Source organism: Calypte anna, chromosome 4A (assembly GCF_003957555.1).
Source record: "Calypte anna isolate BGI_N300 chromosome 4A, bCalAnn1_v1.p, whole genome shotgun sequence".
NCBI classification, from domain to species: domain Eukaryota; kingdom Metazoa; phylum Chordata; class Aves; order Apodiformes; family Trochilidae; genus Calypte; species Calypte anna.
Window position 1 is genome coordinate 26,867,869 of NC_044248.1, and position 14,076 is coordinate 26,881,944.

The 14,076-nt window shown below is 35.7% G+C and overlaps 1 protein-coding gene across 1 annotated transcript; it reads right to left on the minus strand.

The window, feature by feature from the left end:
• Nucleotides 1-530: 530 nt before the first annotated feature.
• CEP44 (centrosomal protein 44) lies at nt 531-14,006 on the minus strand. The gene is made up of 11 exons (XM_030449601.1): nt 13,824-14,006; nt 10,089-10,229; nt 9,355-9,502; nt 8,262-8,408; nt 7,643-7,750; nt 6,475-6,606; nt 5,908-6,117; nt 3,405-3,474; nt 1,653-1,780; nt 1,357-1,394; nt 531-719 (listed from the first exon to the last, which is right to left on the minus strand). The coding sequence occupies exons 2-11, from the start codon at nt 10,175-10,177 to the stop codon at nt 662-664; spliced, it is 1,128 nt and encodes a 375-aa protein (XP_030305461.1). The 5' UTR covers nt 10,178-10,229; nt 13,824-14,006; the 3' UTR covers nt 531-661.
• Nucleotides 14,007-14,076: the final 70 nt, after the last annotated feature.

Consider the following 14,076-nt stretch of genomic DNA (forward strand, 5'->3'; position numbering starts at 1 on the left):
TGCTACTGGTCTTAAAATGTGTTGGGTAAGCACACTAAAACACTCAACACATCTCTTGCAGTCAAAGTCTGTGGACTTACTTGCACATTTTAGTGTTTAGGATCAAACTGCCCCTCACTCTGTCAGTGTTAATGGAAGCCATAATATGTTGGTGCTCTCCAGCTCAGCATGAAAATTTATATTTTAAAAAAACATCAAAAAAAGTACAGATTTAAAATTGTATATTTAAGTTTTCATTAAGACTTATTTAACAGTACAGATGGCAAGATGGTATGCAAGAAAATCTCTTGGGTGCAATATGCAAGTCCCTACTGGAATGTTTCCAACAGGATGTAAACCATGGTCCTCAAGCCTGCACTTTAAAAAACGTATTACTTAGCACACTGCTAACAAATGTCAACAGAAAAATACACTGCTGTAATGACTCCACTTTATATAAGGTGGGGAATAAGCTATTTGAACAGTTTTTAAAACCAAAAAATATGGGTGGGGAAAGGGAAATCAATACACAGATGCTGCATTTGAAAATATTTATTTAATGGAATAAAAGCAATGGTGATCATTACAAATTTGATATATTAAAAATTTTATGCTGTACAAACATAGATATTAGTTCTCATATCCATAAGTCTACAGAGACCAGGTATAAAGGTCTGTACTTTCAGGTCTTCTCAGAGGTACTGCTTGAGGCTTTCAACAATTCTGAAGTTTCCTCAATTCTGAAATTAAATTTTGTTTACACACAAATTTTTATTACAATATGATAGTAAATTACTGCTTTGTCTGTAACTTTATAATGAACACAACATAGTAACAAGCATGAAACTAAGTTTCTTCTCATACTCCCTTTTCCTCTTCAATTGTTTTGTATTTTAAATGACTACTACATATCAACAAAAGTTAAGTATAAAGAAGAAATCACAAAAAAGGATATAGCTTATTTCAGGCCACATTAAAGAAACACATACACCAAAGCATTTCTCTTCAAGTGAGATAAAAATATTTATTAAAAAAAAAAAAAATTAATTGCAGACCTCAGGACTGGGAACCAGAGAATCTCTATCAGAAGATAAATAATATTTCTATTCCTTGTCAACCAGAATCTAACCACTCTTTAATCTCTAGTCAATACTCTTAAGAATGCTTTCTATTGCTTTTCAAAAACCAAAACAGTGACTCATCCCACAAACACAGAACTGTAAGTGGATTTATTATTCAGTAGAGTCATAAGGAAATGCCACACCTGATGTAGAGACCTTTGAGGTTTGGAACACATATGTATGTTCTCTATGGGCCCTAGTCCAGTACAACTGCCTCCTAGGAAATGAATTCCTGCTGCCCTTTCCTATTACTTACATTTTACTTATCCTTTCCATTCTTTGTCTTGTTGTCTCCTGCAATTTAAAAGCAACAAAGTTAGTGACCCCTTCAAAGCTAACATTCTTCAGATAGACTTTCAACCTGAAAAAATCATAGAGGAAAATGTGCCCTTAACCACTGTTTACGTATCAAAAGGACTTTTATGAGACAGACCTAGATGTAATTTTGCATAGTTTCCTTGTTTTTCCACTAGTAGTATATACAACTAAAACTAATGGTTACTTGTTCTCTTGACCTCTGAAATCAGCTATTCATTTGCCAGTTTTACTTACCTCTGAAACATCTGTCAGGCCATGAGAATTAATAGTCATGGATTTGGGAGAAGGGTCGGTGGTTAATAGTGAACTGTATCCAGACAACTGGTGAAGACTCTCTGGCATCTCCTCCTTCCTCTCTGTATCTATGAAGAAATACTCATTTTTATGTCACCTTTGCCTTTTTGCTCTCCTATTGCAAGGTCAGCAATCAAATAGCTTGATTTACAGTATGCAATAACAGAAGAGAATGCATTGTTTAGAGAGGGAAAAAGAAAAGCTACTGGTAGCCATTCAAAATGTTTCTCCTTTTCTTAAAACAAAATGCAGTATACTATGTATAACACACCTAAAACAAATTCAAATCAGATTACTAGGAATGCTGCCTTTATCCTGATTACAGTGAAATCAGCCCTTAAGTTTAATTTACTGGGTCAGACATTTTAAAGTAATTTCAATTTGTTTCCATTATTTTTACAGTAAACTAGCAGTTCAAAAGTTTCTAATTTGGAAGTACCCTGTCTGATAAGCAGTAGAAATATAAAAAAAATCATCACCTTCTTTTTCAGCCTAAATTTTCTATCAAGCTCTTGCTATTTCACTAGCTCTTCTCCCACTGGCACACACTTAGCATTCATTCAGCAGAAGCAGACTTTGCTTTTGCATTGGGATGGCTTTAATACTCTTTTTAATTTCAATTGACAGGGAAGAGAATTTAACATTTAGAAAAAACAAAAAACTCATCCTACACCCTTATTTTCAGTCCTTAAGTGTAGGTAACATAACACTAAGCTTACGGAAGGAAGAAAACAAGTTGCAGGATTCTAAGATCTGTAAAAAGTCTCATTTCTGAGACTGTAAAATTAAAACAGGTTTAGACTTAACCAAGAAATGGCCTTCCTCATTTCCATGGAAACTTCATTACTGAGATTCCCTTTTAATTTTAATGCAACAGCCCAACACTGGACAAAAATGCCTAGTGACAGTGGGGAATAAAATATCCTCTTTACTACTGGTGGTAGGAATAAGATCTGCCACAGGGGAAACAGGCCAACTTAATACAGAGTGATGCAAGGGGAAGAGAGAATAACAACTAACGGCTTGGGAAATGTTTTTAATTTCTTTTCCACTCAAGGCTGTTTTATTTACTACGTGTATACTATTGAAAGTTAAGTTGGAAATACAAGAAAAAGATTTTGTCTTGCTTTCCAAATAGATTAGCAAAAATGCCAGCTGGATACCTGCTAGCTACTTCAACAGGGATGACTCAATACAGAATGTTCAGCAGTGATTTGGAGAAACAGTTTGTGAAATAAAAAGTCCTGATTTGTCCTGAGCCCAGTAATAAAAATAAAAAGCAACATAAAGGTGACACTATTTTAACTATAACAAACCCATGACAGGAAATATTATTTATTTGTGCTTACAAATGGCTTATTTTTTAAACATATCTGCTTTGAAGTGCAGCTGACATAATTGTTTTTCACAGCTTTAGCTATCAAATTTGTCTCTTTGAGATTTTCTCCATTACTTACTATGCTACATATTTTCAGTAACCCTTTAACAGCTATATCAGTAAATAAAGCTTCTAAATAATAAACTATAAACATGAAATGACAAGCAGGTTAACTTTTTTTTTTTTGCAGCATGCATCTAAATTCACAGGTCACTAAGGTGCAATTGTCTACTTAAAAAAACCTCTTTTAGTCAAGGTGAGGAAGAAGCGTTTAGCATACGATGTTAATTAAAAAGGAAATTATTAATACTGACCAGGAGAAATTGGAATTCTACTAGAAGCAGATTCTTGACTTACATTGCTGAACTCTGTAGACAAGTCTCTCTGAAATACAAGTTCACTCCATTTTAGCCATACAGTCTACTTAAATCATCTTTAGACTGAACAAAAGTACATTTAGTACTAACTATGTATACATTTGGTATACCATGTGGATTTTTTGGCACTGCACAGGTATTTTTAGAGGACTTTAAAAATCCTTCCATATAGTGCATTAAAAATCCAATCTATTTCATGTTGTGTTTTTTTTTTAATATCAGTATTGCTGTTTGTAAACAGGTCAAAATCAGGTCCAAATATAGTGCACACAGCAGTACCTTCTACTTCTGGTTGATACTCATAAATGCAGCTCCTTGGCCCTAGAAAATTAACCTATAGATAACCTAAAATTAGAGTTATAAGCATTCAAGTGGAATTAAAGTCTACTTTATACTAGTTTCCCAAGCTCCTAAATGAAAGAGTGGTCATTTAAGAAAGGTTCTAAGTTTAACTCTAACTTAGAAAACATTCATAAACAAGGAAACAAAATTCATATTCTACTAACAATAAATGCATGATTGCAATTTCCTTATTATGAAATAAAAAAAAAACAAAACTATACTCAAACACATCTAAGACTTTTTCACCAGTGACTTACTGGTTTTGATATCTCAGCCTTTATATACTGGGATATCTATACATGTTAACAGGGGAAATACTATACCTAAATAAATAAATGAGGGAGGAATAGGTACTGTAGAAAGAAGCTGAAAAACAACTCAGATTTACGTATAACTTGAAACAAGCAAAAAACAAACAAAAGAGATGAGATAGCTGCACTGACTACTTCCACTTAATTCCTTTCATTTAAATGGATCTGGTACCTTTCAGATTTTCCCAGAGTTAAATGAACAGCTGCTGCTATTTTGGCAGCAGTGCAATACAGATCTTAAGTGTTCCTGCTATCTTGGCTAGATGCCAAAAGTTCTCTGAAACATGCAAAAATAAGAAGAAAGGAGTAGTAATCAATTGCTTCTATATCTGTGAAGCACAGGTTGGATGGAATTTCATGAAACAAAGCAACAGCAGCTCTCTACCCAAAGGATTATTCCTTGGCATTTTTCAAATGCTTACTGCAAAATAAGTAAATAAGTTAAGGTTTTGGAGACTTTTTTTTTTCTTTTTTTTAATATAAAACCCCACTTCCTTTGCTTTAAAAAAAGACAAGCAACAATTCCACACACAAAATAAATTCAAACTTGTTTTTGCAGATGACTTCTTTCAGTAACATGCAGTAAAAAAATACAAATTATCTTACTAGAACTTTTTAAGCACTACTAATGTTAATACTATTTCAAAGCTTTGAACAACTGCAATAAACTGATTACTGAAGTAATAATAAAGCAAATTTACAGAAATGAAAGATCAAACCAATTCTGAAACATAAGGTATCCAATATTGCTACTATCACAAATGCAGCATCTCTTGAAGAGAACTGCAACACTTGCAACAGGAACAAAACTGTCAATGGCCATTCAGCTGAAGGCTTCTGATGACTAATAGAAGCAGAAAACATTAGCATTGGTCGTTGAATTTAGACATATGTCCACTGATAATTAACTTAAAATTCCATAAGGAATTAAAGAGACTACTACTACTTAAAGAGACTTAGCTAAAAGCAAAAGACAGAAAATCATCTTTATCCTGGCCCAAACCAGGACAAATTCCATTTCAAATGGTAAATCACCTGAACCATTGCTGAACTGAAACTGTGTTTAAAAAACAAGAGATTCAGAATGTAAATTCTTATAATTTAAGCTATAGCTTGCAAAAATAACCTAGTGATCAATTGCCAACACTTCTGAATTTCAAGACTCTACATAACTAGTGCACTCTCAAGGCATAAAGAAAACAACATGTATTGTATACAAGTTTCTGTGATATTTTTAATTTTGAAGGGCCAGCAACACAGATTTCCTTGCTACAAGTAAATTCAATGTTTTTATGACAGAAAATGCAACACTGATCAACTATTTCGATAAAAATTCATACGGGTTTTCAACTTCTGAAAAGCATTGGACAGTATCTGAAGGATACATGAGAGATACTCAAATATACTTTGAAATTAAGACTGTGATCACAAAATTGATGCTATGGTTCAAAGGCAGCATAATTATGATTTTTCAAAAGCTTCCTTCTACAAGTTCACTAGGAAATGAAAATATGCATTGTCATTACTAATGAAACAGTCTTAGCTACACCTGCTGCTCCTGCAAGGAAATAATTCCCAATGGAGAAGTTTGCCTCACAGAGCATGAGAAAACAAGAGACTAACATTTAAGAAAAAAATTCCTCCAACTCCAAAACCAGCACTTCCATTCACCTAATGCATTTAAAAATAGTGAAAATCATACATCAAGGGGCAAGAACAGAAACAGGCTGGACAGCATTGTGTCTTGGGCAATTTTTGTTACAGAAGAAAAATAGACATTAACATACCTTTTTGGATTGCAACAACAGTTCTGTTTCAAGAAGCAAAACTCTACTCAATAAGTTACTCCAGTCCTTTTCATCTATGATCACCTTTCCTTTCAGTTTCTCTTCTAAAACACGCAGTTTATCTTCCACCCAACTTAGTTTATGAAGCTTTTCTTGGCAATCAGCAAGCTGATTCTTTAGGAACTCAATCTGAGAATTATCTTCTACAACCTTGAAAATATGAATAAGAACACATCCTCTGATTTCAAAACAGAGATTAATTGATAGATCAAATTATGAGTTAAGTGGAATCTTCCTCAAATTCAAGTACCTACATTCTGCTACACTAAATTCTTATTTCAGAATCATCCTAAAAATGACTGTTCATGGAACTTGGCTTTTAAAAAAAAACTGTTGACAGTACTGGCTCTTGAAAATACAGTACAATTTCATTGACTTGATTTTTTCAATATATTATTTATCTATTAGCTATATTTAAGAAACATCTAGCTATCCTTTTTAATACCTTTATTTCCTGTAAGAAAAGTTAAGAATAATGCGGACAGTATCTTAAATAAAGGTTCTTACTTGTTCACATTTAACTTCCACAACATCATTATCTAGGTACAATTCTTCTTCGTTATTTCCCTGTGCTGGAAGGGGTGGTGGATGAAGATCATTGCTAACTTCAGCTCCTGAATGTCGCTCTACCCAAGGCTTCTTTTGACCATGTCAAAAAAAAAAAACCCAAAAAGTCAGTGGATACACTGTCAGTAAAATAGCCTGACTAGTTACACACTTCATTTCAATTCCCCCCTTAAGAGAACAAAATAGGAGAAAATTTTGCCTTTCTTTCCAGGTGAACCAAGACTTACAATCACAACCTACCACATACCAAAATAAGCTACCTAATGATTAAGCACACACAATTCTTAGCTCTGTGCAGTATTTTAATTCTTACAGCTTCCTCGATGTTTTACTGAAGCTGAAACTTTTCTCTTCTGTGGAATTCTTAACACACTCATATATATCCCTATTCAGTTCTACTACTCAACAACCACAAGTGCCAGTGCATTCCAAATATGGTATTATGAAATTTCTCTGAAAAACATTATTTTCTTATTTTCTTTCTAAACTGAAATCACTAACATGCAATGGGCACAATCCTAAAAAGTTTTGTATAATTTTACTTTGCACTTCTTAGCAGAAAATGTAGGGAAAGCTGTCTCCTGTACAGGTCGAGAGTAGCACATTGCATTAAGATCAGGTGTTAACTCTTTTAAACCTGAAGCCATGAAAAATATTACATTAAGAAATCTTTGCTGAACAGATTTAGACAAATGAGAAAAAGTTTTGAAAGCTGCACTGAAAATATTACAAAGTTAAGCCAAACACATTTCCAGTGTCCAAAAACCACATATATTCTTTTTCCAGCTGCATCTTCATTTTTCATTATGTTCCTCTATTTGACACAACTCAAACAGCAAACATTAGTTCATTACCACCAAGACTTTGAGGCCAACTGTTCACTAGAAGAGAGAAGCAATATCATTCTGTATGGAAATTATTACTTCAGTCAGCCACACTTTGGGGTAAAGAAACCCAACCAACCATACCAAAGAACCAACCAACCAACCAATCAACCAAAAATCAACCCCACAACTGGTATGATGAAGCATTAAAACCTGACTGAAAGCACATACTACAAAAAGAGCCCGACTTGTTATAAATTAGTTGTTTTAAACTATTTTCATACCTGTTTGGAATCCAGAGTACTGCCACTAGGATCAGCAAGGGCATTATTACAATTTGACCATACTTCATATTTAAAAGATCTGCGCTTTTTCCTCATTTGGGATTTAACCTTCAAAGTGAAGAGGGAAAAGCTGTATTTTTCCAAGATAGGAATACATATATAAGACTGAAAATTCCTCTTATTAAAGCATATGCTGATACACAGAATACTCCAATAAAATAATGCCTTACCAATGTAAAAAAATACGATTAATGAAAATATTCAGATTTGAGATGTCTTCCAGTGCAACACAAATACAACTGTCATGTTTAAATTCAATGTTAGGAAAACTTGAACATATCAGAGTTTTGCATTGTCTTCAAGCCTACCTGCAACATCTACCAAGTTACAGAAACATTCACTGTGTTTAAAAGTAAAACATATAACTTCCTGTAAAGATACCATATACTGGATTTATCTTCATTCTAGTTTGCTTTTTGTTTATACTGTGAAGCACTGGCAGCTTCTTGTCTCTTGTAAAGGGGATGGTGCACCTTAAAATAAAGTGGTCAACAGCTTCTGCCTGCAGCATGAACCATGCCAAAAGAAACTTATAAGAATGTCACCATTTAATTAGTACCTTATTTGAGTTACTTAATTCGTTATGTTTTCTCACCACACAGTTGATAATATCACAAACAATCTGCATTTTTCTTTCTGCAAAGCCAAACTGAAGAAACTGCTGTTTTGTTAAAACTGGTTTATACTGAAATTGATCTCGAAGAAGCTGCAACAAAATAAGAGTTTACTTTACTTTTAAAATCACCACACAATTTGTTGTAGAAAAAGCATGCTCAGGTTCTTGTTTTTCTACAATCTTTTGTTTTATTCTGCTCTTCACTATTTCAATCTTTTCTAATGTGGTTATTTATATATTCTCAGCTGTTTCTTTCAACTAGGCTTAAAAATATACCCATTTCTGAAACACTTCATTCATATCATTCTTGTAAGGTTTAACTCAAAATCTTAAGATTCATTAAATAAATTATTTTAGACATTAATTCCAAACTGAATACACAATAAAAAGTTGTACTAATCTCAGCAACTGCATTAAAGGATAAGTAAACTCCCACAAAGCCTCTTTGTAAAGGAGTCTCTGCCCTCAGATGGAAAACTAGTCTGAATAAGCTACCATTAAGGTCAAACTACTTTTTATAAGAATGTGTTTATGTGTATTTTTAAGTATAGTTCAAAATTATTTTCCTTCATTTAAGGATTTTATTTCATTCTAATTTATAAAGTGCTACAAACTGGACTTTCTATATTAATTTTGCAGGGTGTTTTAAAATGGCTGTTTTTCAGCTGGGTTTTCATTATACTTATTGAAGTTTGCTGGGATTATTTGCTGCTACGATCTCTTCTAAGGTCACTTCTATAAACCTTTTGTGTAATAAATATTTCAGTATTCTTCACAACTAACACAATAATATTGCTGATTCTGCAGCTGTCTCAAAATTGAAATTTGGCTAACAATATCCAGCCTTATTTTTGTGAAAATCTAAGTACAGACTTGCCATAGAGTGACTTATTACTCATCTTTAATACTAACAGAATTATAATTCATGTTCATTGCTAAAAATTTTCACTGCCTAGTAAAACTCATCCAGATGTTTAGTTAATTATGAGGTCATCCTGAAAACTGGCTCTTCTGCAAAATACATGAAGACAGATACCTTGTAAATAGCTTCAATGAAACGCAAGTCACTTTTTGCTGTGAGTTCCACATCACACTTCACCAACAGTTCTGCTATGTGTGTTGAAAAAGATGTAAAAGAATAGCTGATGATAGGTAAAAATGCAGCTGGATCACCCTTTACTAACCTATTGAGAAACAAAAGCATTTTACACAGCAGAAGATAAGAAGTCTTTCATTACATGAATTCAAATATTTAACTTGTTTCAGTACTATACCAAACTATCCCCTGCCCCTTTTTTTTTTCCGGCATACACCATTCAGCACTCTTTGCTGCTATCTGTAAAATGCTCCTAACAACATTTTGTGACCCTCATGTGATTTTAACATTGTCAGGTCTAAAGATTACCAGCATTCACAACTAAACATTCAACAGCATTTTTATTTTCCAGTCTTTACAGAATGAAATTTCCTGAAGAAAGCTTTGTTTACAAAGAAAGCATAAAGGTGAGAGATTAATCAAAGAAAAGAGAACAGCAGAAGAGTGAGTAGCAAGATAGATACACTCCAGGATTATTCTAAGGATTGATCAGGACAGCAGAAGTGCATCCTTTTATCTTCCACTTCACATGTATCAAAACCCAACTTCCCACAGACATATGCTCTGCTTAGTCATCACTGAGTGAAATGCTAATATCACATAAGATGCATATCTTGTTTACACATCTTTCTGTCATCATGTGTTAGTATAAATTCATTCATACTGCTGCTTACACTGTATAATCCACATCTCTTGGATAATTTAATAAGCGAAGTCCTTGTTCTATTTTTCTTAAGCTTCCTTTTAGGTCTCCTGTTGCCATTATTCCAAATGCTGTTCTTCTTTCAGATTACAAAATCAATGCAATTCTCCTCCTTAATAAAAAAAATAATAAAAAAAATATGTACGCAAAAATTACAAAATGCATCAGTATCATCACTGGAATTTAAAGTTTTTTTGCTCCTCTTTTCTAAACACTACTGCTTCCAAAGTGTTACAATACAGCACAGAACTATGTCTCAATACCAATTAGTATCAGCCACCATCTTCATTAATTGTAAGTGGGGTTAAAGTAGTAATCCTCAATCCAATCAACTATCTAAAATCTTCAAAGGTATCTAAAAGCCTATTATGAATTTAGATCTGGCTAAATCCATGAACACTGGGTGAAAACAAGTTTCTCCACTGTTTCGTAGGAGCAGCAACAAGCAGGGAAAACTTTTTGCATTTTTCAGTTTCGAATGTGCCTTAATCTTTTCCTTACCTGGCCCCAAGCTCACTGGCCAAAAGCACAATGTTTGGATTTATAGACAATAATAATAGACAATATTTCTCTATTTACATGATCAATTAAATACTCCTAAAATCGTTTGGGGCGGGGGGCAACGGATTGTGTAGATATTTCAAAATAGGTGCAAGTTCATTGGAATGATAACCGAAAGGTCCCTGTTTAGCTTCTACATTGTAACACTCAAGTTGAGAAACTAATTTTAATTTACTATGGGATTCATTTCACAGAAGAGACATGGCTAAGGATTGGTGCAAACTACAATAAAAAGATGCCTCTGTACCTGCAGAACTATCTTGCAAGGAAACTGAAGACTTCAAGAAAGGCAAAATAATAACTAAAAAAAAAGACAAAGAAAAAAAAGGCAAGACAAGAAAAAAAGAATAATAAAGCATGAAATTGCCATCATGTGAATTAGGTTTTACAATAACTAAGTACAGGAAGCTCACACTTTCACATTATTAATGTTTCACCAAACAGAACTGATTAGTTAATTCTCAGATGGAGAAACAGGAGACAGGGAGAAAAAAACAAAACAAAACAAATTTACCTTAGGAGAACAAAAAATACTGGCAGCGATCCCTAGCTAGCAGTAAAAAAACCCCAAAACAACACAACCTGCAAATATCAGTATCAATAATAAAGAACCTTCTTCCTCATTCTATTCCTTCAAAATACATTAACATTTAGAGATAGTCTACAAGTATTATTTACTGTATACTGCAACCATTTTATAAGGAACCGATATTACTTCTTTTCCAACAGAAGATTTTAAAAGATAACCCAGCTCTTAAATCACAAATGAAAACCTACATCTTAGCACTTTGGATAGACTGCTACAGCTGGGAAAGTCTATCAGCAAACTGCCAAATTTACAGTTTTTAAATGGTTTAGAGAAAAAAAAAAGAAAAAAAAAAAAGGCACTTCTCACAAAGAGTTCTCTCTTCTAACATTCTTGAGATCTGCTTTTGGCTGGCTTAATCTTCTACTTCACCCAAAGCCTCAGTAAAAACTAATTATTTCAGCTATAAAACTTTAAAACAGAAATTTGCTGTTCAATATTTTGCTAGAACATGGGAGAAAATTGCCTGCCACTGTCTTCACTGAATTTCTTATTTGGTGGAAAACAAATATTTTGAAGCCCACCAATTCGCTTGTTAAAGAGACACTGCCTGACAGCCTACACTTGAAGAAATATACTCAAGATACAAAACCTATTTCTTTGACTGACACATAAGATTCAGACCACAAAACCAAACACTCTCAAGAGATTATGTCTAGCTTGTCAGAAATCAATGCTGATGGGTACTCCAGTTTGAAGCTCTGTTGTTTGGTCCTACTCATTAAAGCAGTGTGGTCTTCTTGAACACCCACTTCACTTAACAATTTAAAAAATAAAAACAAGCACCAAACCTAACAACAGCTTATCTTGCACTCACAATGGTCTGGGGTTGGGTGTGTTTTTTTTCTTTTTGTGCCTCTACAATCAGCAATTTTCACAATGATGAAGATTGTCATGTGTTCTGCCCTTGTTAAAGTATTTTTTTCCTCTTTAATTATTAGGTCTTCCTCATTTAATCACAAGGTTCTGGGTGACTAGTTGTGCTAAGTGCAAGTAAATAACACTAGTTGTTAAAGGCTAGGGACAATTTACCCTCAAGTATTTGGAAAGGGAGGCAACTGTTCCTACTTTACCTTACAAAGGATGCACACTAAGACAAGGTTCTGACAATTTATACGACATCTCAGGCAAGTCTCAAGAGCTTGACATAAAACTTAAGCTATAATAGAAGATACATAAATTCATCTAATCATATAAATCGTTTCCCAACAGTACCAACAATCCTTTCTACTATGGACCCTCTGGTTTAAAAAACTGGCAGCTACTGTCACTACCAAACTGAAGAGCTCGAGAAATCATAAAAGTAACAAAGTTAGTAGAAAATACTTTCACAGAATAACGGAATCATCCAGCTTGAAAGGACTCTGAGATCCACAAGTCCAACCCTTGATCCATTACCACTGTGGTTCCCAGACCATGGCACTGAGTGCCACATCAGTCTCTTCTTAAAAACCTCCAGGGACAGAGAATCACCACCTCCCTGGCAAGCCCATTCCAGTGCCTCTCTGTAAAGAACTCCTTCCTAATATCTAACCTAAACCTCCCCTGGCAGAGCTTAAGTCCATGCCCTCTTATCTGACTGATAGCTGCCTGGGAGAAGAGACCGACCCCCCATGGCTACATCCTCCTTTCAGGGAGTTGTAGAGAGTGATGAGGTCTCCTCTCACCTCCTCTTCTCCAGACTGAACACCCCCCAGCTCCCTCAGCCCTTCCTCACAGGACTTGTGCTGGATCCCTTCACAGCCTCCTTGCTCTTCTCTGAACCTGCTCCAGCACCTCAATTTCCTTCCTGAACTGAGGGGCCCAGAACTGGACACTTCAACATCTTTGTAAAGTGAACGCTGTGAGAAGTGGCATATAGCATTTGCCTGTAGGAATTAATCACAAGAAAAAATACAGAACATTGGCTATCCCGAATAAAATTAGATATAACAAAATTTAAGAGCTGAAAAGCTTGAACTGCAAGTGCTTCAAACAACAACTGTCAAAATTACACGTGACATTCGGAGAATTAATGAATGTAAAAAACAAAAAAAACCAACAAGGCAAGCAAAAAAATTCCCTGTACACGTTACCAAGTATTTTAACACTGTAAACACTGTCCTTTGAAAAGTCTAACAAAAAAAAAGAGTTTTAATTTCTTCAATTATATTAGTCTTATGTTGCCTGAGGTGGGGAAAATGGAGGAGTCACACCATTACGCAGAGATGCAAAAACGTGAAGAACGAACGCTGGACTTCGCTGTCGGCCCAGCTGAAACAGACGCGCGAACGAGTGAACTGCTCACGGAACTGCGCGTCGCGGGCCGGTTGCCCTGGAAGCCATCGAAACACTGGCAGAAAAAAAGAAAAAGCGTGGCCCTGCCACGGGCAAGACAGTCTGCAGTCCTTGGGACGGCTCTCCTCCCGCCCCTCCTCGCCCCAACCAGCCGAAGCCCAGACCTCCCCTCCTCTTTTCTCGCTGTCTCTAAGGAGAGGGCACGCCCTGCGCTCGGCTCCCTCCCGCGCATCAGCCCCCAAGGAGAGAAGCCCCTGCCCCGGAGGACATCCTGACGCTCACCCGCGGCAACTGCTGCTTCGCGTGTCTTGGCTCTCCGCTCCCGAGACGGCGTTGCCGTGGCTCTCCGCCTCAGGAGCCCGCCAGCCCGCGTCTGCCCGCACACACTGAATCTGCCGCCGCCAGACGCAACGGCGGCTTCCGCTTCCCGCCCCTCCCCGGCGGTGACGTCACTTCCAGCAGCTACAGCGAACGTCAAAGCCGCCAGGCAGGAGCCGGGGTGGCGGTAGTGTTGTCCGTGCGCGACGGAGGGGCC